Source organism: Corvus cornix, chromosome 14, assembly GCF_000738735.6.
Source record: "Corvus cornix cornix isolate S_Up_H32 chromosome 14, ASM73873v5, whole genome shotgun sequence".
In the NCBI taxonomy this organism is placed as follows: Eukaryota; Metazoa; Chordata; class Aves; order Passeriformes; family Corvidae; genus Corvus; species Corvus cornix.
The window spans coordinates 6,470,818-6,495,231 of NC_046344.1; the positions used below are offsets into that span (position 1 = coordinate 6,470,818).

General features: G+C 57.5%; 2 protein-coding genes across 12 annotated transcripts in view; one reads left to right on the top strand and one right to left on the bottom strand.

The window, feature by feature from the left end:
• Positions 1–3,651: 3,651 nt before the first annotated feature.
• TNFRSF13B (TNF receptor superfamily member 13B) lies at positions 3,652–18,730 on the bottom strand. Of its 4 annotated transcripts, none has more exons than XM_039560236.1 (5): positions 18,683–18,730; positions 7,659–7,799; positions 6,622–6,738; positions 5,902–6,111; positions 3,652–5,019 (listed from the first exon to the last, which is right to left on the bottom strand). In XM_039560236.1, the coding sequence occupies exons 2-5, from the start codon at positions 7,795–7,797 to the stop codon at positions 4,745–4,747; spliced, it is 741 nt and encodes a 246-aa protein (XP_039416170.1). In that variant the 5' UTR covers positions 7,798–7,799; positions 18,683–18,730; the 3' UTR covers positions 3,652–4,744. The 4 variants fall into 4 exon arrangements, with proteins under 4 accessions (XP_039416170.1, XP_019136990.1, XP_019136989.1 ...); XM_019281445.2 differs by lacking the exon at positions 18,683–18,730 and adding an exon at positions 9,897–10,336; XM_019281444.1 differs by lacking the exon at positions 18,683–18,730 and adding an exon at positions 8,866–9,542.
• A 106-nt stretch (positions 18,731–18,836) lies between these two features.
• LOC104684784 (myosin phosphatase Rho interacting protein) overlaps positions 18,837–24,414 on the top strand; it is a 78,013-nt gene continuing 72,435 nt past the window's right edge. For all 8 annotated transcript variants that reach the window (XM_039560235.1, XM_019281554.3, XM_010392335.3 and 5 more), the window contains exon 1: positions 18,837–19,073. In XM_039560235.1, the coding sequence (XP_039416169.1) occupies positions 18,954–19,073 (120 nt within the window). In that variant the 5' untranslated portion in view covers positions 18,837–18,953. The remainder of the gene's footprint in view (positions 19,074–24,414) is intronic.

Here is a 24,414-nt window from a genome sequence, read left to right on the forward strand (position 1 = left end):
AGGAAGAAAGGACAAGTTGAAGCACCTTGAATCAGGCCCAGGAGGTTGGGTGTGGTGTGGGGCTGCCCCGGTGCTGCCGAGGCCATCGCGTTCCGTGCCTGTGTAACACGTCGCGCTGGGGTAATTTCCATTTGTACCTGGTGCCGCCCGGTTTAACCTGAGCATTGCTGCCTGCAGTGGAGCGCGGCTGGGGAGCTGCGGCTGCCTGGCGCTCCCGCAGGAGAGGAGAGGGGCCCCTCCTTCCCCCCGAGCCGAGCACGGGACCGTGCGGATGCCGTGCGACGCTTTCTGCTACCTTTTAATAATGCAGCAGGCTTGCGGAGGGAGGCAGCTCCCAGCCTCTCGCCATTCCCAGCGCTGCTGCATTGGCATTCCCGCTTGGATGAGGAGTGCCACCGCGCGGCGGGCGGCCGCCGAGGATGAGGATGACTCCGGCGGTGCCTTCGCTTTGTGGCGCCGAGGTCTGAGCCTTTGGCTGCCCTTTTAATGAATTCTGTTTTCCACAGCACACGCTCAGCCGGCGGAGCTGCTGCAGCCGGCTTTGTTAAGCCTTCAGGAACAAATTGTTTAGAGACGAGGGCAGCCGTATAAATCACCCTTAATTTTTCCTCCCCGCCCATCTGGTGGAGAGGGCTCTGCTCTGTGCGGCTGCACCGGCGCAGATGGTTCTCGGGGGTAGCTTTCAGGGCTCTCTTTCTGGTTTCAAAAGCAGAATTCCTGGGGTATTAAAAGCTCTATTATTCTTTTCTTCCCCCCTCCCTCCCGCTTGCCATCCCACCCTTCCCGTGTCCCTGCCCGAATCACACCAGGTTCTATTTCCAGCACTAGTAAGTCCATGCCGGTTCCGAGAGGAGAGGACAGCATTTTCCCTCTTCCTATAAAAATGGAAGAGCAGCTGCTGGCGTACGAGCAGCGCTACCCCTTACGCTGCTTGTTCTTAAACACAGCCTTCTCTCCCTCTCCATCTCTTCAGCAGCAGCCAGGCAGCTCAGGCACTGAATAATTCCCGGCAGAACCGGGAGGTTTCTCCGTGGAACTCCCTCGACATCGCCTGTAGGAAAACGCCGGCCACGGAACACCCGAAGGGCGGGTGAAGCGAAGCCTCCCTGATGTGCTGACAGTCAGCAGTGACAGGCTGCCTCCTCCACCGGTGACAGCTCCTCATCCCAGGGAGCAGTTTGGGCTTGACTTGTTTATTTTGAGGTACATTTTCTATCAGCACAGCTAGATCTGTTGGGAGGAGGCATTTGCAGAAACGACTGGAAACAAAGACTGGCGGAGCGATGTAGGCTCACAGTGGGGTGTGTTCTGTTACCTGCCAGCAGTGAACACGGCTCTACAGGGGACACAAAAATAGCCAGAAAGTGGTTTTAGCTACATTTTCATGTCCCTTCGCCCCTCGAGTAGAGATAAAGCTTTGCCTGATGCTGGTGCCTGATGCAAAAAGCAGAAATATGAGAATTGGTTAAACCTTGGGTGTGGGCTCTTGCTCAGAATCAGTGCCCTTAATTCCACATGGTTTGATTCGTCCCATCTGGAATTGCTTGTGTCCTGTACATAGAGTGTCCCTCTGATATTGGCTGGCCAGTGGATGTAAAATGTGATACCAAATCCATTGATTCTTCTTGGTCCTCCAGCTAAGGGTGTTTGTTATTTTCCTGCTGATTTGTTCGAGTTGCTCGGTGTTACCTTTTCTCTGCCACTAACTGTAGTTACATTCTCACAAGGAGGGGAGGGTGAGGGATGCTCCCCTCTTGTGTATTGGGCCTGGAGGGAAGGATTTGGCTTCTGATGAGTGCTTTCCCCAATTTTTGAGACAGCACGTGGTGACAGGAGGAACAGCCCTGTCCCAACCCTGGCTTTGGCTAGGTGTGAGAAGGTGAGTGCTCCTGGGCCAGCTGGGGCACACGGTGGTGCCACACGGGGTGAGCTCCTGCTCTCACTGGCAGCAGACATGGCCCTAAAGTCCTTCTCATTTGAATAATTGATGCCTCTTGATCCTCCAGAGATGCCCTAATTGCAAAACTGGTGGCATGTGTTCAGTTAATTCTGTCCTGTTCTTAAATAAGGTTCTGAATCTCTCTACAAATACCATGGCAGGGGGTTCCTGGAGGTGACACTTGAAGGTCTGTAGGGCACCAGAGCTGGACTGGATCCACGTGTCCCCGGGAGCTCCCTGCTGGAAAGCAGCAGCCTGGTGAGGCACTGGCTGCTGCTGAGGGTTTTCCTGCTCCTGAAGTGCCTGTCCTCGCTGGGAAGCACTTGGGCAGGGGGGGCACAGAGCTGAGGGCATTCCCAGCCCTGGTGCTAGCGGAGGATGTGCTGGTGCTGCCCCAAGGTAAGTGCAGAACCTTTCACCTGGAGCACAGATTCCAGTGCTGGAGCCCGATGTGGAACTGCAGAGAGAGTCCACAGAGCTGCTCCGAGGGCTGGAGCCCCTGTGCCATGGAGCCAGGCTGGGAGAGCTGGGGCTGTTCACCTGGAGAAGAGAAAGCTCCAGGGAGACCTCAGAGCCCCTTCCAGGGCCTGAAGGGGCTCCAGGAGAGCTGGAGAGGGACTTTGGATAAGGGCCTAGGGTAACAGGACAAGGGGGAATGGCTTCACACTGCCAGAGGGCAGGGTTAGATGGAATATTGGGAAGAAATTCATCCCTGTGAGGGTGGGGAGGCCCTGGCACAGGGTGCCCAGAGAAGCTGTGGCTGCCCCATCCCTGGAAGTGTCCAAGGCCAGGTTGGACGGGGCTTGGAGCAACCTGGTCCAGTGGAAGGTGTCCCTGCCCATGGCAGGGGATTGGAATGTGATGATTTTTTGAGATCACTTCCAACCCAAACTATTCTGGGATTCTCCCTGCAGAGTCTGAGCATGTTTCTGGGAAGGGAAACCCAGAGCAGGAAAAGAAGTGGGGCTGACGGTGCTGGGGGGCCCCACCTGAGGGGGATCAGAGCCCCAGTGAGGGTGGGGAACCCAGTTTTGTAGGAAGGCAGAGGAAGCAGGAGATGGAGCAGGAGAGGAGGGTGAGGAGAAGCCAAGGGGCTTTGGAGGTCTGAGCATGAACAGGAGCCTGAGAACAGAGCAGGAGCAGAGCAAGAATGCAAAGGGAGGCTGAAGGATGTAGGAGATGAATGGCAGAGCAGGAGATGGTGGGAGGACAAGAAAGAAGCTGAGCTGGAACAGCAACCGAGAGAGTGGGGAAGCTGAGGGAGAGATTAAGCTGTGCCAGGGTGCAGAATGAGGAAGAGCTGAGGCTGAGCAGGGATGGAGGCCAAAGTGAATTCTGGGGCTGAAAGACTTTTGGAAGTCTAGAGGAATTGGGTTGCCAATGATGCCACAGGATTTGGGGCCATGGTGTTGGAGACTGTGGGAGCTGAGGCTGTGGGGCAGGAGACCACAGGAACTGGTCTCCACAGGAGACCACTGGAGACCACAGGAACTGACAGCAGGAGACCAGAGGGCATTGGAGCAGATTCCACAGGAGGGAGCAGAGGCCATGGAAGATGCTGCTGTGGAGGTGGAGGGGAAGCTGTTGATGTGAGAGGGGAGGCCAAGAGGATCCCCAGGTTTACTGGGATGTAGGGAAGGTTTGGAAGTTGGGAGACCCATCCACTGTGGAAGCTGGAAGAGTGGGAGGTGACCAGAGTGAGAGGCTCAACCTCCCAGATGATGCCTTTTAATGATAAGAAAGTATTTACATTTAAAGAGATATATAATGTAGAAGGGACAGAATCTGTTAGAACTCTGCTTGTGTTTTCTCCAGCTGTCTGCTTTCCCAGCACAAATTTGTGCATGTATTGACTTATGTTTATTCTTCCAAGTTTGAAGCTCTAGTCTGAGACAGTAGAGGGGATGGGCTCCTACCAGGAGCAATTCCTTACCAAACAAAAAATTCCTACAGTCTCCTTTAGTGGAAATGAGAACCTCAAGTTACACATTGAAACCCCTATTTTTCCATGGTAGCTTTCAAAGCCAGGTCAGATAAAAATATACTCTCAAAGCAGCTTTATCTCCAGCTGATTCCTCACTTTTACCAGCTCTTCAGGATAACCCAGGTCAGATATACATAAATCCAGTTTTGTAGAAAGATCACAGCCTTGGATGAGTTTTCATATTTAAACCCAATTCCATTGAGGATTTTGGTGCCTGTCCCAGCTCCTCGTGTGCAGCATCATGCCCTGTCATGAGGCAAAGCCTCACCATCACCCCTGGCTGTGCTGGAAGCTGACAGTGGAGCTTCCCACACTGGGTCCTTATAAGTTTCACCAGTGAATCCTTGGGTCCAGTTCCATGTTTGAGATGTTTACAGAGCTGCTGCAACTTGTTCTGGTATGCAATGGAATCTCCAAGCAGGGAGAGGTGAGCTCTCCATGGGGACCAGTGAGCAGCAGGCACCACAGCCTGTTCCTTTGCAGGGATGCTGGGGGTGGAACCAGGATGAAAAGCCCCCATGAGACGTCCCCGATGGCTGGGATGCACTGAGGTCAAGTTGGAGGATGAAGTCAGATGCTGCTACATGGGAAGAGACTTCTTTCACTGGGAGTGCACAAGAACAATGGGAATTTAATTTCCTGAGTGGAAGCAAACAGCTCTGTGCAACCTCCAGCCCTGTCTGTATCCTACAGCCCTTGGCACAGCCGGGGCTGGGTAGAGGCTGTTCCAGTCACTGGCAACAAGAGGGTGAAGCAGCTTTGGTTTGGAGGCAGAGGGAGCATCCCTCCATTGTGATCCCGTGCTGGAACATCCACTGTGGTCACACCATGGGTGTCTTCTCCTGGGAAGGAGAACAGATGATTTTGAAGTGGCCATCGTCAGGGCTGGGAATGGCCCCAGCGCTTCCCGTGCTGCAGATGCCGGTGAAGGAGGGAGCAGCCCTTTCCCCAGCTTGACAGGAGGTGCTGTGGCAGGACTTGGTCTCTTGTACAGCAGAGCTGTGTCCAAGGAAGCAGAAGCCACAGGTTTCCACTGGCTCTGGGATTCTGATGCTGGTGAATCCATCACCAACGCTGCCAGCTTCCACCAGCCGATCTGCAAATAAACAGTGCGGCAGCTGAGGGGGTTTAGAGCAGCTTTTACCTGAGGAATGCTCTGAAGTGCTGCACTAGAGCCTGTGAAAAGCTGGTCCTGGAACAGGAGAGGACATCCAGCTCCCAGCATGGATTTGCTGCATCACCTAGAACACCCAGAAAATCTCTCCAAACCTGGTGGCTTCCCTTAAAAATGACCCTTTGATCCCCATGTCCTTCAGCAAAGCAGACAGGAATGGCTTGAGTGACAGTCCTGGGAGTGACTCCAGGTGTGACATTGGCTCATGGGCTCTTCCTCTGTGATTTTTGATATTCATGGCTTTGAGGTGGATGTATGTAAACAAGGATGTGTGTGATGTGTGTGCAGAAATAGGTAAGTAGGCAATTTTTCTTTGGAAAGGCAGGAGAGAATAAAAGGAGGAAGAATAAAAACACCTTTTCCATGTTGAATTTCTCCACATTATCCTTTCTCCTTTTCTCCTTAACACATGGACTTGTGAAGCTCCTCCGGCTCCAGAACTAAAACAGGGGTTTTCTGGGACAGGTGTTTATTTTGGAGAAGGATTGGCTTTTTGCCCCTCAGCCTCTGGATGGAGACTGGAGAGGTGCTGGCTATAGAGCCTTGCCTGGCAGCGGGAAGCTGTGCCTGGGGCTTTGCAAGGAGTGACTGAGGAGGAGGTTATGGTGGAGAATCGGGCACAAGGGTCCAGTCCTGCCCCTCTTCCAGGCTCAGACTGAACCACATCATTGTCTTTGCTTTTCCTCCCTCCCCTGTTCAGACCTGGCTTTGCTTTCTGCCCCTCCAGCAGTGCCTGCCAGCATGAGCCTGCCCCCCACAAGCTCCCCACCCTCTCCCAGTGCCCCCAGTGCTGCCAGCACCCACCTTTGGCAGGGTCCTCCTTGCAGTGGCAGGTCCCAGCGCTGGCTTGGCAGGAGACCCCCTCTCCCTTCCTGCGCAGGTGAGTCCAGCCCAGGAGCAGGGAGCAGATGAGGGTGCAGAGGCAGAGCCCCAGCAGCAGGTACAGCACCAGCCACGGGTCCTGCTCCGCACACGCCTTCTGCTCCAGCACGGCCGCCGGCCCCGGAGGGGTGGCTGTGGGGCAGGAGAGATGGGGGAGCTCAGACACCTCCGGGGTGGCTTTCTGATAGGGAAAGAGCTGATAGCACCTGTGCCCTCCCCTGGGAAAGAATTTCACAGCAGCTCTGTATCCCCTCTGTTCACCTGCACTTCTCTTCCGTGGTGAGGTAGAGGAGATCCCTTCCCACACCCCATTCACACCCTCCCCTATCTCCAGGGATCGTCTCAACCCCAGTGTAGGACTTGTAGATCTTGAGGATCTACCTGTCCCCTTGTATTCCCCCTCCCCGAGGGCTGGGGGCAGCTCAGCCAGGTGGGATCCACAGCTGCCAATTCTGCCCTGGCTGGGGGAGCTGCCCAACCTGTAAAACACCAGCACACAACAGGGAAAAGCCACTCTAGGATGGAGAAAATGGGAAGGAGATGCCCTGGCTGCTTTTCCCCAGCCCCAGTGAAATGGCAGCCTTCAAAAGTGCAGGCCCCTGGGACGAAGGGGTTGGGTTTGGTGGCCCTTCCCCAACTCACGCTCGCAGGACAGGGCGCATTCCTTGGGGTGCTGCCCACACACCGAGCTGCACTTGATGCAGTTCTTCACAAGATCATCGTAGTAAAATCCGGGTCTCTTGTTGCAATCCATGGACTCTGCGGGAGGTGAGGGAGATGAACACGGTGTCCTCAGCACATCCCTCCACCACCCCAGCGCCCGGATTCATGAGAGGATGAGCCCAGCTCTCTGCTCTGACAGGCACAGGGTGAGACCTGCCCACTGCTGTAGGCACTGACAGCCTCTGCAGGGCTGGCAGGATGACAGATCCACGGGATTTGGGGTGGCGTTTGGCTGGAGAGCTGGGAAAAGGCATCTGCTGGCAGCTGCTCAGGGAGGGGACGGTCTCTGCCAGCCAGAGGCAGCTGTACTCACCTGGGAGCTCCTGGCTGCTGCTCTCAGAGCTGCTGCTGCCGCCCTGGGGCTTGCACGGCTCTTTGCGACACACCAAAACCTGCCTCAGCAGCAGCTCGGGATGCCAGGAATGGCATCGCCTGTCCTCAACGAGGAGATGTTCCCTTGTGGCTACTGAATGAACCCTGGGACGGCGTTAAGTCAACCTCAGCCTGTGACTCATGGCAGGGCACTGGCATGGGGTTTGGGTGCAAAGTTTCTCTCTCCCTTTTCCTTTTCCCCACCTGTTTTCAGGACATCTCAGTGCCTGTCCCACGTCGGGGGTTTATCATTACCCACATCCACTGAACGTGGTGGCTCCCCAGCCCTGCCTTTGGAGGGTGGGGTGGCCCCAATCGGGGACGTGAGTGCTGGTGTAGCCTTGTGACCCCAGAAGGGAGCACTGCAGAGATGCAGGCGCTTGATCCTGGTCTCGCTCCTGAGCTGTTCCCAGCCCCAGCCTATCCATGGGAAGCTGTCAGGAATCCCCCTGTGTTTTTTGCTTGAAGCTCTGCAAAGCTGAGCTGGCTCAGAGCCTGCCCTTGGGCTCATCCCGGGGTCTGATCCTCCCTCCCAGCTTTGCCCCATCCCTGACTCTTCCGTCCAGGGACACCCCAGCACTCACCACACACAGCATCACACCTCCTGGCCGGGCGCTGGCTGCACACGAGGCTGCAGGGGATGCACTGGGAAACGAGGGTGTCCCAGTACTCCTGGTCGGTGCAGTTGTTCATGGCATCCTGCCCCACACGTGTCCCATCCATGGCTGCAGAGCAGAGGCACAGGTAGGTACGGGGTGGCCACCACGGGGCTGCTCTGCAGCCGCCTCATCCCTTTCTAGGGCTGGGACCCCTTGCAGGGAGATCCCAGCTGTGCCTCAGCCCCCTCTGTTCCCAGGCTTGGGCAAGAGCCCAGGGCCAAATCTGCTCTTCAAACTGTGTGTGTGTCCTGTGCCACTCTCAGGGGACACACGGGGAACCCACCCTGGCTTAGAGGTGCCCCGAGGGCATCCCTGCACCTGCCAGTGGGAGCACAAGCACCGGGGACCAGTCCTGTCTTTACAATCTTTTCTGAAAATACCAGAAACACGACCTTGTGTGTCATTCCTGACATTTCTCTTGGGTGTTCTGGTGTCATAGTGAAACCCGAGCTGATGTATAAGACACGTCAAAGCAACAGAAGGAGGGAAATCTCCCCGGGAGACTTTAGGCACCAGTTTAACCAGTGCCAGCTGGAGGTGGACGTGCCCTTGTCCCTGTCATGGGCTGCTTGTCCCATCCTCTGCTGCCCCGGCGCTCCCAGTGCCCGTGTGCACAGGAGCAGTCCTCAGCAGCACAAAAATCTGCTCCAAAACTACAGTTTGAAGAATTAGCTGGCTAATAAGAGCTCCTGTGTTGTGCCACACGTGGTGTCTGCGGCCAGCGCGACGGAGCAGCTGCAGGAGGCTGTAACCCAGCACGAGGGTGGCCATGGTGGAAACGTGCCCTTTGCTGCCTGAGAAGGCTCCCGGGAGCCACATCCCTCCCCAGAGCCGTGCCTGGAGCCGCAGCTGTTTCCTGCACGGGTGGGAGATGCTGGTGCTGACGGGAACCAAAGGTTTAAAACTCCCCGAAGCCGCAGCGCCGGCCTCTGTGTGCCCAAAGGCTGAGCTGCTGCTTTGGCAAAGCCAAACCCTTGATTTTTATCCAGAATATCCCCTGCACTCTGCCAGGATCTCTCCTCTCTCTCCAGGACTTGGGAGTGTGCAGAGATTGGGTACTTTGCACATTGGTCGTGCCACTGCCCACCCAGCACCTTCCCTGCAGAGGGGCTGAGGATGGGCTGGGTCCTACCTGGGGCAGCACACGTGAAACTCTCCCATTCCCGGGGAAAAATCCTCTCTGCACTGGGATGCTGGCCTGACACTCCCAGTTGTTCAATGAACATTGCTGTAAAATTAAATAATTACTTTCTGTCGAGCTGACTGGAGACATCCCCAGGGCAGAGCGAGGCTCAGGCCATCGCTCTCCTCAAACGCTCTTGGAAGAATCTTTGTACCCAGAGAAGCCCCCCGGGGGGGGCAGGAAGCCCCTGGGGGTTACTGCAAGCCCTGGGGATGGCAGGGAGCTGAGCCATCCTTGACCAGGGTGGGGTTTCTCATGGGATAATTGTATGGGAAGCAGAGATCTGGGGCTGTGTTAAAGCCAAGGCTGCAGCCTAGGGACCTCCTTCCCTGATGCTGTGAGGGCACGTCCAAGGAAATGTTTGGCCTCATCTAGGCCAGATCCTCCCCTCCTCGGGGAGCCCAAGGTACGTGTGGTGCTCCCAGCACAGGGCAGCCGGACTTCCCAGCCAAGGGTTTTCCAGCAGAAACAGGTGAGTCTTCCTCTGCCTCTCACCCACCAGGACCAGCACCCCGAATTCCCCCACTGACCCCTCACACCAAGCTTTAAGTGACCATAGGACAAGGGAGGATGGCTTTAAGCTGGAGGAGGGTAGATTTAGATTAGTTATCAGGAAAAAATCCTCTCCTGTGAGGGTGGGGAGGCCCTGGCACAGGGTGCCCAGGGAAGCTGTGGCTGCTCCATCCCGGGAAGTGTCCAAGGCCAGGTTGGATGAGGCTTGGACCAACCTGGTCCAGTGGAAGGTGTCTCTGCCCATGGCAGGGGGTTGGAACTGGATGAGAATTAAGCTCCCTACCAACCCTAACCATTCTGTAATTCCCTCTCCAGTCCCACAGCACTGACCACCAGCAACAGGGTGGGAGCCCTGAGCAGACCCTCCACTCCCTGCTGGCACTGGGAGAGTGACCAAGCCCCAAGCCCTTGCACAGACAAGCCCCTCACCCCATCTCCCCCTGCAGCCTCTCCATGGGGTAACTCACGTCTGACTCTCCGTCGGTGTCTACTCCCCCTCGGCTCCTGCCATGGCCCCACGAGCTGTGGCCCCAAGCCCCTGCATGGCTCAGGGGTTTATTATTAGAGAGAGATTTGATTAATGTCTGAGCTGTGCATTTCCTGGGGTTTCCCCTTGTCCCTTCTATGCAAATCAGCTGCACACTCAGCACCTTGCATTGGCTCATGGGTCCCTGGGCTGCTGGGGACAGGGTGGGAGGGACACTGCAGGGTGATGTGTCACCGGGACCAGGGACAGGTGTCCTGGGCAAGGCGGCCACGTTTGAGAGGTTCTTGCTGGAGTGGAGGCTCTGCAGCACCTGCCCTTGCATCACAGGACTGCAGCAGAATCCCAGAATCATAAAGGTTGGACAAGCCCTCTAAGATCTTTGAGTCCAACCATTCCTGCAGCACTGCCATGTTCACCGCTGAACCACGTCCCCAAGTGCCACACCTAAACGCCTTTTAAATCCCTCCAGGGATGGTGATTCCACCAGTGCTCTGGGCAGCCTGTGCCAGTGGGATGTTTTCTTCTGCAGAGAAAGATGTTTCACTCTGTACTGGAACCAGCTGCCAGGACCAAGCATCACTCAGAGCACCCATCCTTTCCCTGTTCTCAGGACGGTCGGCACAAGCCGCTGTCCTGTCTCCTGCTCACAACTCATAGAACCTCTCGTGGAGCGCAATAAGGTGCCTTAAACACTGACTTTCTCTGGTGCATCCATGTCTGGGAGGCAGGAGGGCTATGCTATGTCCTGCGTGGGCGACTGAGTCCCGGCTGGGCTCGGGGCACGAAGCATTAATAACGCATTAATAGCACAGTCATAACACAGCTTGTTTTCACAGAGGGAAAGAGCCACCTCTGAGCTGCTGGCAGCTTCCAGAGGTTTCTCCCTGTTTCCTGCAGAGATGCTGGGCATGGCTGTGGCCGTGGTGCCAGGAAGAGGCACGAGGTGCTGGGAGCATGGGAGAACAGTGACTCAGCTCAGTCCAGAGGGACCTTTCTGCAGAAACAGCTGAAGGAGGAAGGAAGCAGCAATACCTGATACTAAAAACCTCAGTGGAGCAGCGTCAAGGGTTTTTCTGTTTGGTTCAAAAACTCCTGTTTAGTGCTTGCCATGTGGAGCTGGAATGGAGAGGCCAGAGGATGTTTTGTTACTGTGTCCATTGCAGGGATATTGGAGGCTGATCCTGATCGTGGGGAGCAGAGCCCAAAGCAGAGGAACCCAGAATCTTGTGATTGGATGTGGCCCATCACATCCCAGATCCTGAAGGAGAGAGGGAAGCAGCACTGGTACCATCCAATGGACCACAGGGCTTGGTTCAAAGACCAGGAGAGGAGGCACCATGGCCACAGGGACACTGCAACTGCAGCACTGTGCCACGTGTCGTGTATCTGGTACAAAGGATGGGATCAGTGCTGTGCTTGAGGCTCCCGCTGGGAAGGAAATCATGATTTTGGCATTGCCAGAGCTCTTGAGTGTGGCAGAGTGCAGCAATGGCCCTGGAGAGATGGCCCCAGCCCTCTGGCTCTTGGGGTTTTGCAGGGGAAACTCACCTCTGTAAATAGCACCAGAGACTTGCAGTTTCCACCCTGCTGAACCCTCAAGAGGGAAGTGAGAAGCACTTGGGGGTGGTTTGTCCCTCCTCGCTGAGCAGGGATCAGGCAGTGTGGTTTCGGCTGTAAAATTCTGGGGCTGTGTGGATTGGAGCCCGATTTCCTTGGCTGTGTGGCCTCACCCTCTGTGCCCCAAACCTCATCACCCCTCTGACAGCTTCCAAGGATGCTCTGTGCCTCTCCAACACCTCCAGACGTGGTCCCCCGTGAGCTCCTGTCTCACAGCCAAGGCAGTGGCTGCCACCCTGCCCTGCCTGGGGTTGTTCCTGTGGTTTTGGCAGCTGCCACCAGCCCCCTGTTCTGGATTTCTGGATCAAACCCTTCCTTTGCTGTGTTCACTGGTTCCCCAGAGCATCAACCAGCAGCTCCCCACGCATCCTCCCAGTGCAATCCATCCCTCTGCATGGCTTTGCATCCATCTGCATGCCCCCCATATAGTTTTGCATCCTTCAGTGCCCATCTGCACCTAGCTCCAGAGGTGCCATGCTCTATTTGGGTGACAGAGCCCAGCTTTGTCCTGACAATAAAATCTATTTTTCTGCTGGACTCTTGCCCCAGTGGCCTTGCTGCAAGGAGAGCTGCAGGTAACAGGCAGACAGGGTGGATAATGTTTGGCTCTGAAAACCTTTAGGGGTGCTTTGCCTTCCCCCTGAGCGGCTTTCCTGGGATATTTTCCTCCCCTCAGCCCATCTGCTTTGTGCAGTCCCTGAGCCTTGGCCAGGACATTTGCTCACACATGTGTTCCCTTTAGGACCTGAGGAAAGGGGCCTTGGTGGTGATGCCTTTTCTTGGTCTTAAAATTAACACGGTTAGAAGGGAAAAGGGGATTTTACTTTGGTATTTATTTTAAGGATCTTTAGGTGCACTACATCTAGGTTGAATGTACTGAAATGCCCCCCACAATGCCCCCGCAATGCACACCCCCAAAAGACCTGGTATAACATTATAGGTCTTACTAATTAGCATATCTATCCAAAATTCCCCAATGAGAGGCTTGAATGAGCCCCCCTCCCCAAGGAACTTTCCCCTGGATGGTTCTATCTTGGTTTACAGAATGTGTTCTGGAGAGGACCTTGGGGTCTGGGGCACACTAACCCCTCCCTATGAAGCTTCTAAAATGTTTAGTCTCCTAACTTAACAAACAAGTCCAAGAATGTAGGCAAAAAGCACTAAGAATACAGAAGTTGTAAAAAGGTATAACAGGGGTACAAAAGAAAAGGCAAAAAATCTTCATGGCGCCAGTGGGAGGAAGGGGCAGGGGAGCCCTTTTGGGTCGAAACTGCCAACTGCGGAGCCGGGCTGAGCGCAGACGGCTCCGAGCGCGGCTGCCGAGGGCTCATTTCTGTCACCCCAATTCCCTGCGGAGGCGCTGGGGCCAGGATGTGCCTGTCCCCTGCCTGGGCGTCCGCCTGGCAAACCACAGAGTCACCGCAGGCTGAACCCCAGGGCTGCGGCCGCACAGCGCCCACCGCCGCCGCCTGGCTTTGGGTGCGCGGCCCTGGGGACCCTGCGAGGCTGCAGAGCCGCGGCCACGCCGGGGCGATCCCACTCGTGAAGAGCCATCACCGTGTGCCTGTGGCCGCGTCCCCATCCGCCCGGGCTGGCCCCCCGGGGCCGGGGAGCCTCGGCGCGCAGCTCCTGCTCCCCGCTGCTGCCCCGGAGCGGCTGGGCCCGGCGGGGCCCGGCTGGGCCCGGCTGTGTGGAAGTGTCCCCAGGAGATGGCACCCTCGGCCAGCCCAGCCCGGCTCCCGCTGCGCCCCGGGGCTCTGGCTGCCTCCGCAGCCCGAAAATCCTCCAAACCGCCCGCTCCAGCCCTGTTTTCGCCAGACGGGCCAAGGCGGGGGGTAACAACGTATGGAATGGTTCGGGTTGAAGGGACCTTAAAGCTCATCCAGTTCCACCCCGTGACGGGGGCAGGGACACCTTCCACTATCCCAGGTTGCTCCAAGCCCCGTCCAGCCTGGCCTGGGACACTTCCATGTGGGGATCCAGCCCCCCAGGCTGGCTCCTGCCCCTCCCTGGCACCTCCGTTTGCACCAGCCCCCAGAGCCTGGTGGGTTCAGGGCTCCCCGTACACCCCGCACTGCTCCATTCCTCTCTTTGCTCCTCATCCTGTCACCATCTTGTCACCCGGGGCTGCAGTGGGGCATCATCCATGGATGCCCAGCACGCACCGGTGTCTGGGCACTGTGACAGCCCCTGTGCCGAGGGTCTGTCCCTCAAAGAGGCTGTGCCAGGGCTGTGGGTGAGCCCTGAGTGGTCCAGGCATCATCAGGGTGATGCTGCAACAGCCTCCTTGCCAAAACCTGACACAGATCAGGAAAAGGGAAGCTTTTTACCAAAACCCAGGCTGTGCTCAGGGCTGGCTCCCCAAACCCAGCAGCCAGCTGGAGACCGAGGATGGCCAGATGGGAAAAGACCTGGGTTGGCTGTGGTCTGGCATGGAAATGAGCAAAAAGCCCTAGAAATGCGTAGGGAAGGAGCAGGGAAAGGAGGGTTCAGTGCCAGGGCTGTGAGCTGAGGTGTAAAGCGTGGGTGGCAGATAAGGGAGATGAGTCAAAGAACAATCTTTGGCCAGAACAGCTGATCTGATTACGTGGAGTTTTGACCTGGTGGGAACAACTCCTTGTCCTCATCGCTGAATTCTCTCAGGAGAGGCGTTTTCCTGGCAGGACCCTCATGGGAAGGGCTTTGCAGCCTGCCCAGGAGCTCTGCTGTTAATTTTTAACACTAAAACCCTGGGGAAATTCCAGAGGACTGGAGGTTGGCCAGTGGGAGTCAATTTAATATTTAAAAGGGATAAAAGGGCTGATCCTGGGAATTACAGGCCAGGTGAGGCTGATCGCCATCCCTGCACAAATTATGGGCTGGGTAATTGAGGATACTGTCAGCCAAAAATTAGAAGCTAAAAATATAATTAAGGTCGTTAGCTTGGTTTCATGGATGGCAGCTCCTGTCAAGTGAGTCGGCTTTGGTTTTTGGCATGACTCTGGGCTGGCTGATAAAGCTAATTGTGCTGCTGCTTTATAATGGGTTTCTCCAAAGTATTTAATTTAGGGCCATGTGACAATTTCATTTGTAAAACTTGCATTATACGGAGTCAGCAGAGCAGACATCCGACGGCTGCACTGGCAGCTCCGGGGCGGTGGCCAAGGGGGCGAGTGATGGAGGAGGCTGAGAGCACTGGCTTTTGCACAGGGTGACGTTTTTAGGCAGGGATGCTGAGGAGAGACGGGGTTGGCAGGGCAGGCAGCCTCACAGGGGGATCCCCTCTACCCTGCCCAGCAGCCAAAATGAGGGGAAATACAGGTGGGGACGAAAGATATGGATTTTCCTGCTAAAGCAGAGTGAGATCCCATTGCAGCAGCAGCCATGGGACTCAGCTACTGATAACCCATCCAGCAGTGTAATTAATCAATTTTAGGAGAAAGGTATGAACTTGCAGACATTTGGCATCTCTGGACAAGAGGAAGGCTCTGCTTGGTGGGACAGGATTTATTGTGGCTTCTGGGACAAGCTCAAGCCTCTGCATGCGTGTGCAGCCTGCTCTGGACCATCCTTGTGGGCTTTTCCACCCCATGGAAGCTGCAGCCTCCTCTTTGGGCTGCATCAGCTGCAGCTGAGTGCTGTGGATTTCATCCAGGGGATAATTTGGGCCCTTTTATTTCTCCCAGTGGGAAAAATGGGTTTGAATGGAGCTTGGAGCAACCTGGTCTAGTGGAAGGTGTCCCTGCCCATGGCAAGGGGTGGAACAAGATGGTCTTTAAGGTCTCTTGCCACTTAAACCACTCTCTGATTCTGCGAAAATTTGGCACAGGCAGGGCAGGGCACAGAGACAGTTCCCAGAGCAGCCTAGGAGCCTTTCTCTCCATCCAGGAGGGTGTTTTTCACCCCATATGGATTTCCAGCCTGGGGGTCTCACCCCTGTAAGACACACGGTGGCACGAGGGGCATCCAAGCCTCCCTCGGTCAGTGTTTCCCCAGCCAGATGTTCCCCAGGCAGGGCTGTGGGGGGCTCTGGATCCCTTCACAGCCAGGGACTGCATCCAGCATCCCACACTGGGACTCCACTTGGAGCAGGGCACAAGGAGGGGAGCCCTCACAGGCGCCACTCAGTCCAAGCCTGGATCCAGTGTGGATCCCAGGGCTTGCCAGCTTCGAGCCATGACTCCTGCCCTCTCCCCTGGGCATCCATCTGTCTGGCTCCACGGTAATGACGGCGAGCTGGCGGCACAGAAGGATTAAATGGCTTGCCCAAGGTCCTGTGGGGAGTGATGGCCACCCGGGAGGAGCACCCCGCTGTCCTGCTCCTGCTCCGGCAGCACCCGGCCCTGTGAAAAAATGTGCTGCATCAGAGCCGGAAAAACATGGCACAGCCACACGGCACAGCCACACGGAGCACGTCACATCCCGGTGACATCCTGGCGGGCAGAGCCAATGGATGGTCCTGGTGGGATCTCCACACCATGACAGAAGCAGGTGCTGCTCTCCTGTCACGGGTGGGGTTTGATGCCACTGAACCCTTTCCCAGAGCTGGAGGGTTTTGCTGATGCCCTCCCCAGGCTGGGCCAGCGCAGCCCAAGCCAGTGACTAACACCTCCTGGTTTGCAGCTTGTTTACCTGGCGCTGGGGCTTCTTTGGAAGGCTGACTCACCACAGCACCTTCCCCCTCTGCCACTGCAGCTCCCTGACAAAAACTTTCCATTTTCCCATTGTTTTAATTGCCCTCATTTAAGAAAACTGCTCCAGCAAAAACTGGCTCTGGGTTGAAGAGACCTGTGTTACACATGGCAGCCCCAACTGGTCATTCCCACAGCGGTGGCAATGGCGGGATGATGGGGTGAGACATCCACTCCCATGGCACATGTTGGGGACCTCAGTGCTATGGCTGTGCCAGCATCTGGGGCATGCAGGGAATATCATGGGCAGTGAGCTTCCAGCAGCCACCGAACGTGGCACACGGACAGCCGGCAGCAGGCAAACGCCGGCTCCATGTGGCTGAATGCGGCCCGACAGGTTTGTGGAGAAGCCTGTCCCGTTCAGCTGGATTTTTGGAGAGGCTGGAGCCAGCCCCGGCACCAGCCACTTCCCGCGAGCTGCTGCCAGCTCCGGCAGAGCCGTGCGCGGCGCCAGGTCGTGGCCCCCAGCCCACGGGGCAGGCACAGCCTGCAGATGGGACATGCAGGGCCTGCTCCCTGCTCCATGCTCTGTGCCAACACCGTGACCTTTTTTGGGGGAACAGTGCCCCGTGAACTAGGGAAAGAGCAGCCCCTTCTCTCCTGGAGGGATCCTCTAGTCTGTGGGGTCCATGACCTGAGGAAGTGGAGAAGGGACCATGAGGACAACACTCAGAGGTGTCCATGGAACTGCAGAGGGGCTTTTTGCTGGAAAAAAAAGCTGGGCATCTGTAGGAACTGTGGGGTGCAGTGCACACCAGGTCCTCAGCAAGCAGTGTGGCAGGGAGTAATCCAACACTGGGGATGGAAGCAGGGAGGAAGGAAAGGGAATCAGGGAAGGACAAGAGCTGGTTGAGAAAATCATCCACCCTTCTCCAAGGAGCAGGATTTCTGCAGTCGTGTGCCAGGTGAACCCTGGACCCGCGGTGAGGGTGGCAAGGTCTGTAAATTCCAGAGGGAAAATCATCTCTTCCTGGGGTAGGGTCATGCTGCATTTATAGGATCAAGGAAAAGGTGGGAAATACCAAAATGGTGATGAGTGGGGGTCTGGTGGACGCTCTCAGCCTGGGAGCATCGTGTGGGCTCAGGGCCAGGTGAGGATGTACTGGGGTCACTGGTGCCCAATCCATGGCACACGGTGTGCGCTGTGAGTGGCCCTGGTGGGAGGGAGAGAGATGATTAAAGCTGCCTTTGATGAAGCAAAAATTAATAAACAAGCAGGCAATTGTGCTGGGCTTTATTTACTTGGGATGACAGCGTGGAGCCGGCGTGGCGGGGCCGCTGAGGCTGGGTCCCACATCAAACAGCGGGACAGCGCCGGGCACAAGGGGACCACGCCGTCGCCTCCTCTCTGACGGGTTTTTCCTGGTCCCAAAAATCCAGGAAGGTCCATGCGTCTGTTCCTCATAGCAGGGCCCCATCCCACGCCGGCAGGGAACACTGGAATGAGCAGGAGATGCTCTGTGCTGTGGTGATATCTGACTGTGGTAGGATGTGCCAGTCTTGGGTGCATTTTGGAGGTGCTACTTGGCACCTTGCCCTGCCCCCCTGCTCCAGGGTCAGCATTCCCACCTCTCTCCTGACCCAGTGATGCTCCACAAGCACTGAGGTCCCTTCCCTGGTGCTTCTGTGCAGAACTGGGGCTCCCAAGGGCACAGCTGGGAGGCCAAACCCATGGCCTCACACCGGGTCCTTATCAGCTGGTCAGGAATATTTACCTGCCGGTTTCCACCGGATAAAAATTTGCTGGACAAACAGGAGTCCCCAGCTGGCCCCAGGGCGGTGGCACAGCAGGGACATGGCTGAGGTGGGACATGCACCCCTGTCCCTGCTTCATCCCCACTCGGTCCCACGCGCTGCAGGTCACCGAGTGTGACAGGAGTGTGAGGGACATTCTCCCCACCAAATCTGTGTGTCCAGGGGCTGGTGACCCTCAAGCCCAGCTGTGCCAAGCTAAGCCGAGCCCAGCTTATCTGTGCCAGGCTGAGCCAAGTCAGGTTGAACTGACTTGGGCTGAAGGAAGCTGGGCTGGGCTGAGCAAAGCCGAGCTGAGCCAAAACACGCCAAGTTGCGGTGGGCTGAGCTGAGCCAATCTGCGCCAAGCTGGGCTGAGCCAAACCGGGCCGAGCCAGGCCGAACCGAGCCGAGCCCAGCCGAACCGAGCCGAGCCCAGCCGATCCCGCCCCAGCTGTCAGCGCACCGCCCCTCCCCCGCGGCCGAGGCGGCCCCGCCGCGCCCGCCCCTTTCCTTGCCCCCCCATTGGTCAGCGCGGGCCACTCGGTCGCGGCGGAGGCGCGTCCCCATTGGCGGGCGGGCCCCGTCCGTCCGCGCCGCGGCCTCGCCCCTTTTCTGCCTGGCTCCGCGGCGTTGGAAAGTTTGCGGGCGGCGCAGTCGGGAGCGGCTCCCGCAGCGTCCGCACGCCCGGCCCGCCCTGCGCCGGTCCCCGGTCCCGCACCGCACCGACCCCCGCGCCGCCCCTCACCGTCCGGCCCGGCCCCGCAGGGCGCGGGCAGCGCCGCCCCTCCGCGCTCCGCCGCCGCCCGGCCATGCGCGCCCGCTGAGCCGCAGTGGAGGCGGCCGCCCTGCGCTTCGCTCCCTCTTTTGATTTTTTCTGCTGTATTCGTTGGGGTTCTGTGTTGGCTTTTGCGTTCGCGTGACGCCCCCCGCGGGCGCGGGGCGGCGGCGATGGGCGCGGCGGCGGGCGGGCGCTCCGCGGGGCGCTGAGCGGGCGCTGAGCGGGCGCGGGCCGCGCCATGGCCGCCAAGGACAATCCCTGCAGGAAGTTCCAGGCCAACATCTTCAACAAGAGCAAGTGCCAGAACTGCTTCAAGCCCCGCGAGTCCCACCTGCTCAACGACGAGGATCTCAACCAGGTGGGATCTTACCCCAAAACCCGCTGTTTTCCCCCCCAAAATCCGCTCCGGGGTCCCGCCCCCTGCCCGCCCCCAGGGTGCCCTGGGTCTCCGCGGGGTGTTCGCTGGCCCCGTGGGTAGCCTGGCGTCGCACAGGTATCTTGGGAGTCCCCTGCGTAGCTTAGAGTCCCGTGGGTGTCCCCATGGATAGCTCAGGATCCGATGGGTAGTGTAGGGTCCCATGGATGTCCTGGGGTCCCACGGGTAGAACAGGTTGCCATGGGTGCCTGCTGTCCCCATGGTTCGCAGAGGATCCCATGGGATCCCCAGGAGTCCCACAGAGTGCGTGCTGGACACAGATACTGTAGGGTCCTGTGGGTGCCTGCTGCTCCCACAGATACCGTGGGCTGTCAGGGATGCTGTGGGGTCCCATGGATAGCACAGGGACCTATAGGTATCCCTGTATTCCATAGGGTGTTTTGGAGCTCCAAGGATGCTTCCTGGTCCCATAGGGTATCTAGGGGCCCCATGGGGTGTTCGCTGATCCTACAAATAGCACAGGGACCCACAGGTATCCATGGATCCTATGGGGTGTTCAGGAGCCTCACGCATGCACTCTGGTCCCATAGAGTGTGCAGGAGTCCCATGGGGTGCCTGCTGACCCCATGGGTGATGTGTGGTCCCATGGGGTGCCTGCTGACCCTACGGATAGCCCAGGGATCCACATATATTTGTGGATCTTATGGGGTGTTCAGGAGCCCCATGGTTGCTCTCTGGTGCCATACAGTATCCAGTGATTCTAGCGGGTGCCTGCTGGTCCCGTGTGTGTGGTCCCTTGGGGTGCCTGCTGACCCCACAGACAGCACAGGGAATCACAGGTATTTGTGAAGCTCGTGGGATGTCCAGGAGCGCATTGGGTGCTCTCTGGTCCCACAGGGTGTCCAGCGATCCCATGGGATACCTGCTGGCCCCACCGATTTCCAGGTGTCTCACGGGGCACCCACAGTGCCCACTGGTCCCTTAGGCCATGGCTCACCCCACTGCCACCTCCCCTGGGGCCCCACCCCCTGAGGCCGTGTGGGGCCCCGCACCAGCACTTGGGGTGATCCTGTCCCCTCTTGGGGTGCACAGCAGCAGGTGGGAGATACCCTGTGAGCTCCATCAGACGATCCTGAAAGTCTTGGAAAAAACTCAGTTGAAAACAAAACGTCCCCTCCTGGACGTGCCGGACATGACCCCCCTGCCTTACAGCCCCCCGCTTTTCCGGGGACATGGGAAGGGGACCCCAGCCCCTTTCTGGAGAGGGTTCAGCGCTGGGGGGCTGCCAGGGCTGGGCCTTCCTCCTCTTCCTCCTCTCCTCCCAGGCCTGACGCAGGCCCAAGGCTGGCGCTCCCATGGCAGGGGGTGTTTGGGGCATGGGGGGCGTTTTTGGGGTGCGGGAGCCCGTCCGTGGTATTTGGGTGAGGGGAACAGGGCCGCCCTCCCTCCTCCCACACCTTTCTGGGACAGGGCTGCCATCCCCGCTCCCGATCCTATTATGGCAATGAGATCAGACATATTGCTGCGCTCGCTGGGGGGGCGGCGGGGGGGGGGGGGCATCATGAAATCTGAGGGCTAATATGGAAAAAATGTCACTGGAAAAAATGCCGTGGTGTGTGCGGGAAAGGGGCGGGCGGCGCGGAGCGTCGCGGCCGTGCCCAGACAAAGGAGCCGTCCCGGAGGGGGCTCGGGAAGAGCCCCCTGCTCCCGGCCGGCCCCTTCCCGCTGCCCGGGGGTTGCGCTGCCTCCTGGTACAAAGCTTATTTGCTTTTGTTGGGGGGCTCAAAGCATGGTATGCAGCCCGCCATAGTGCCTGCCTGCCCTGCCACGGGGGCCACCCACCTCCCTGGGGACCCAGGGCCGTGTTTCGGGCAGCCCCTCGTTGGCTTTGTTCCCGTCAGGGTGGTGGGTGGCCCTGGGGGGCTGCCCCTGCGTCCGGTTCCCATGGGGTCGGGGTCAGCCCCGTGGCCGGATCCAGGCCCTGCGCGGGGGGCTCCGGTTGGGAAAACGGCGCAGTCCTGCTCGGCTTCTCCCTTGCAGCTGGGGTGAAGTAATCCCGCTTCCCAGATAAGATGGTGGCTGTGGTAGCGTGTGATGCACGCACGCACTTCCCGCCCTGCCCGCAGCTCCCTGTGCCTAGGAGCCCCCCGGCCGTGGCCACCCCGGCGCTTCCCCGCCACCCTGCCTACCTCCCCTCCCAGGCTGTGCCCCGTATCGCAGCCTGGATGGATGTGGGGGTGTGCTCACTCCGAAGCACACCCAGGAATAACGGTTCATTTAACAGCTCTGAATGTCTCTGCCTTTTGAACTCATTCTTTTTAAGCTTGGGTTGGTTTGGGGGGTCCCACTCCGCAGCGTGGGGGCTCTGTGCCCAGCACGTCCTGCTCACCCTGTGGACAGGGACAGTGTTGGTGATTACCTAAGAGTCAGGCTACAAAAGTCTTTTGGAGTCATCTGACCTTTGTACTTGGCTTGACGGAAAGGTGAAGGTACTTCACGCTTACGCACTTGTGTCTCTTTTGGATTTTTATTAGATAAAAATACCTGTGTGGGTGTCAGGAGCTGCCCCTGCTGCTTCCCGGGGTGCTGCAGGGCGCTGGAGCCGCTCAGGGCAGAGACCCAGAGTATGTTTGCAAAGAGTCACAAATATTTAGTGGTAGTAGTGGATTTCCGTCGTACTCGGGAACCGGCTTAGGAATGGGGCTGGGAGGGGGGAAATCCAGCCCCAAACATCAGGATTAATGAGCTGGAGCTCTCTAATAATAATCAGACTTAGCGCTTCCAACTTCAAAGGGCTGTGCGGACGCTAAGTCCCTAATCCTGGGAGCGCTGCCTTCACGAGTTGTTTTTGTGCGTGACTGTGCTGCTGGACAGGGCTCAGTGTGTTTTGGGGCAGCTACATGCAGTCCCAGCACCTGCTGGAGATGTGACTGTCCCCTCCCAGGGCTGCAGGTGAGAGGTGATGTGCCTTTGCCCCCCCGCCCCCCCCAAATCCGTGTTTGACCTTCTGGGGTGCCCATACAGCATGGGAAAAACTGGGTCAGTCAGTGTGGCTGTTCTCCCTTTGGGAAAATCTGTTGCTGTGGGTCGTGGGCTGTCAGATCCCTTGATCCTGTGTGGTGGCAGGATCTGGTTGCTGGCAGACACAATGCTGTTGGTGGCTCTGTCCTGGCTGTGCCACCCACCCGTTGCCAGCTCGTCTTACGCTGCTCCTTTCCCATCCAGGGAGAAATTCCCTTTTTGTGGGAATTTCCACTTTCCTGGCGAGACGTGCCTATGCTGGCACTGCACAGTCCCCTGTAACCACCTGCAAATCTCATACGGAACTCAGCTTTCCAGAACCTGCCCTGAGAAGATGGATGGTACCCAGGGACCCCCGGCCTTCTGTCTCCAAGAAAAAGTCAGCCTGTACAGTGGGACCCTTACCCCAAGCAGCCACCCAAGGTTCTCGTGGCATTGTCCCCGTCGGGTCCCTGTTCTCCACGCTGGCTGCTCCGGGTCAATCCATGTCTGCACACACATGCCTTTGGTCTGTAAGATAAAGCCCCCAACAACGTGGGACAAGCTGGGAATTAACCTAAAAATTTCGCCTGGCCTGAATTGGAAGAAGAGCAGAGTGTAAAGCAGTTGCTTTTAATTTTCTCCATGCATTTGCTCTCTTGGGGCGTGGGGACTGGCACAGATAGAGGAATTTGAGGACGTCTTTCCAGCTACCAGTGTCTTTTTTTTTTCCTTTTTTTCTTTTTATTTGAGATCGTGGCATAGATGCCCAGAGGACCACCCAGTTAGAAAACAGAGCTTGCAGACTTTTCCCACTGCCTCTTCCCGTGACACCCCTGCTCAGACAGGGGGTGGTTATTTCCATCTCTTCTCCATTGGACATTATCACTTTCCTACTGTTCTGGATGCTGAGCAGCTGGTGGCCAGCAGCCCTGAGGCTGGAGTGTGTCAGCGTTGGGTCGCAGGCTTGGCTTTGCTCTCGGACATTGCATCCAGGCGCTGGGATGCCCTGTGCTGCAGGGGTCTTGTCCTGACTCTTTGCATTGTCCAAAGGGTGACAGGGTGAGGGATCATGTCCCGGCCACACTTTTCCCTCCAGCCCTGCTCTTTTCAGGAGGAAAAGCCCCCATTTTCCTGGAAGGCAGCCCCTGCGCTTGCATTCCCTGCTCCCTGCTGCTTGTATCATGCTGCAAAAATCCGCCTCTACTTGACTAATTATTAGCACTGAACAGGGGGAGATTTCTTTGCAAATGTCAAATTTGCCTCTGTCAGTGGCTGTGGAGGGCAGGGACTTCGGGGGCACAGCCAGAAGGGCTGGGGGGGCAGGGTCATGGTGGCTCTGTCCCATGGGCAGCATCCCATCCTTGGAGAGTGATGTGCAGGCAGGGAGGGCAGTGGGCACTCAGAAGCTGTGTTGGATGCTGGGGTTGATTTGGGGTGCACTTGAACCTCTGCCTGGCCCAAGGGAAGGGACATGGCGGTGCCTTTGGGTGCTGGAGAACCATCCCGTTTGCACACTGACTTGCTGCTGGGTTTTTGCATGGCGCCGCACCTTATCTGCGCTGGCACCCGACGAAGTGATAAATCCCCTCTACAGCACTGTGGAGAGATGTTGTGGCTTCTCCCAGGTGCTGAGGAAGGCCAGTGGTGGGAAGTGGTTAGATACGCCTGCTCGCTGCCAGGTACACCAGCTTTGGGGCTGCTCAAGGAGGAGCTGGAATTGCAAAGTCCATTCTGTCCCACTTCATTTTGCTGCTGCTTGACAAATTCCCCATGCATGCCGCAGCCGGCCTCAGCCAGCTCTTGCTCCGATTGCCCCAGGCAATGGCAGCACTCGGGACCCAAGCACAGCCCTGAGACCAGGGGTATTTGCAGAAGGAGGCCGGCTGTTTGCATGAAGGGTGAATTCAGCCTTTCCCCTTCCTGTTCCTCTGGTTGGTTGGTCACTCCCAGTGCCCACACAGCAAACTGTCCAGGCAGCTCCGTCCTTTGGGGTTTGCCGATGCCTGGGTCAGTGCTAGCGATGTGCAAGGAGGGCTGTGCCATGCACAGTGCCCAACAGCTGGCCCATGGCAGCGGCACCTGGTGCTTCTCATGCTCCAAGTCCAGTTTGTCCAGTCTGATTTGGCCTCGTACTGCATGTGGAGATGTGTTGGTGGTGAAATCCTGGCTGGGGATTTGCAGCTCTGGCAGTGGCCAACTCATGCCTGCCTTGTGCGAATGTGTTTTGGCAGAAGAGCAGGATATGGATGGAGAGGGGACTCTCCTCATCATCCAGGGTGGCCCCCAGGAGTTGCCCAGGTCTTGTCCTGGAAAAAGCCCT

Excerpts from the sequence above, each read along its gene's own strand:
- TNFRSF13B (XM_019281444.1), bottom strand. The coding sequence starts at position 8,959 with ATGTTCATTGAACAACTGGGAGTGTCAGGCCAGCATCCCAGTGCAGAG. Across the intron at positions 7,800-8,865 it reads TTTCACGTGTGCTGCCCCAG|CCATGGATGGGACACGTGTG; the intron begins GTAGGACCCAGC and ends TCTGCTCTGCAG. Across the intron at positions 5,020-5,901 it reads CAAGGAGGACCCTGCCAAAG|ATCGGCTGGTGGAAGCTGGC; the intron begins GTGGGTGCTGGC and ends GTTTATTTGCAG.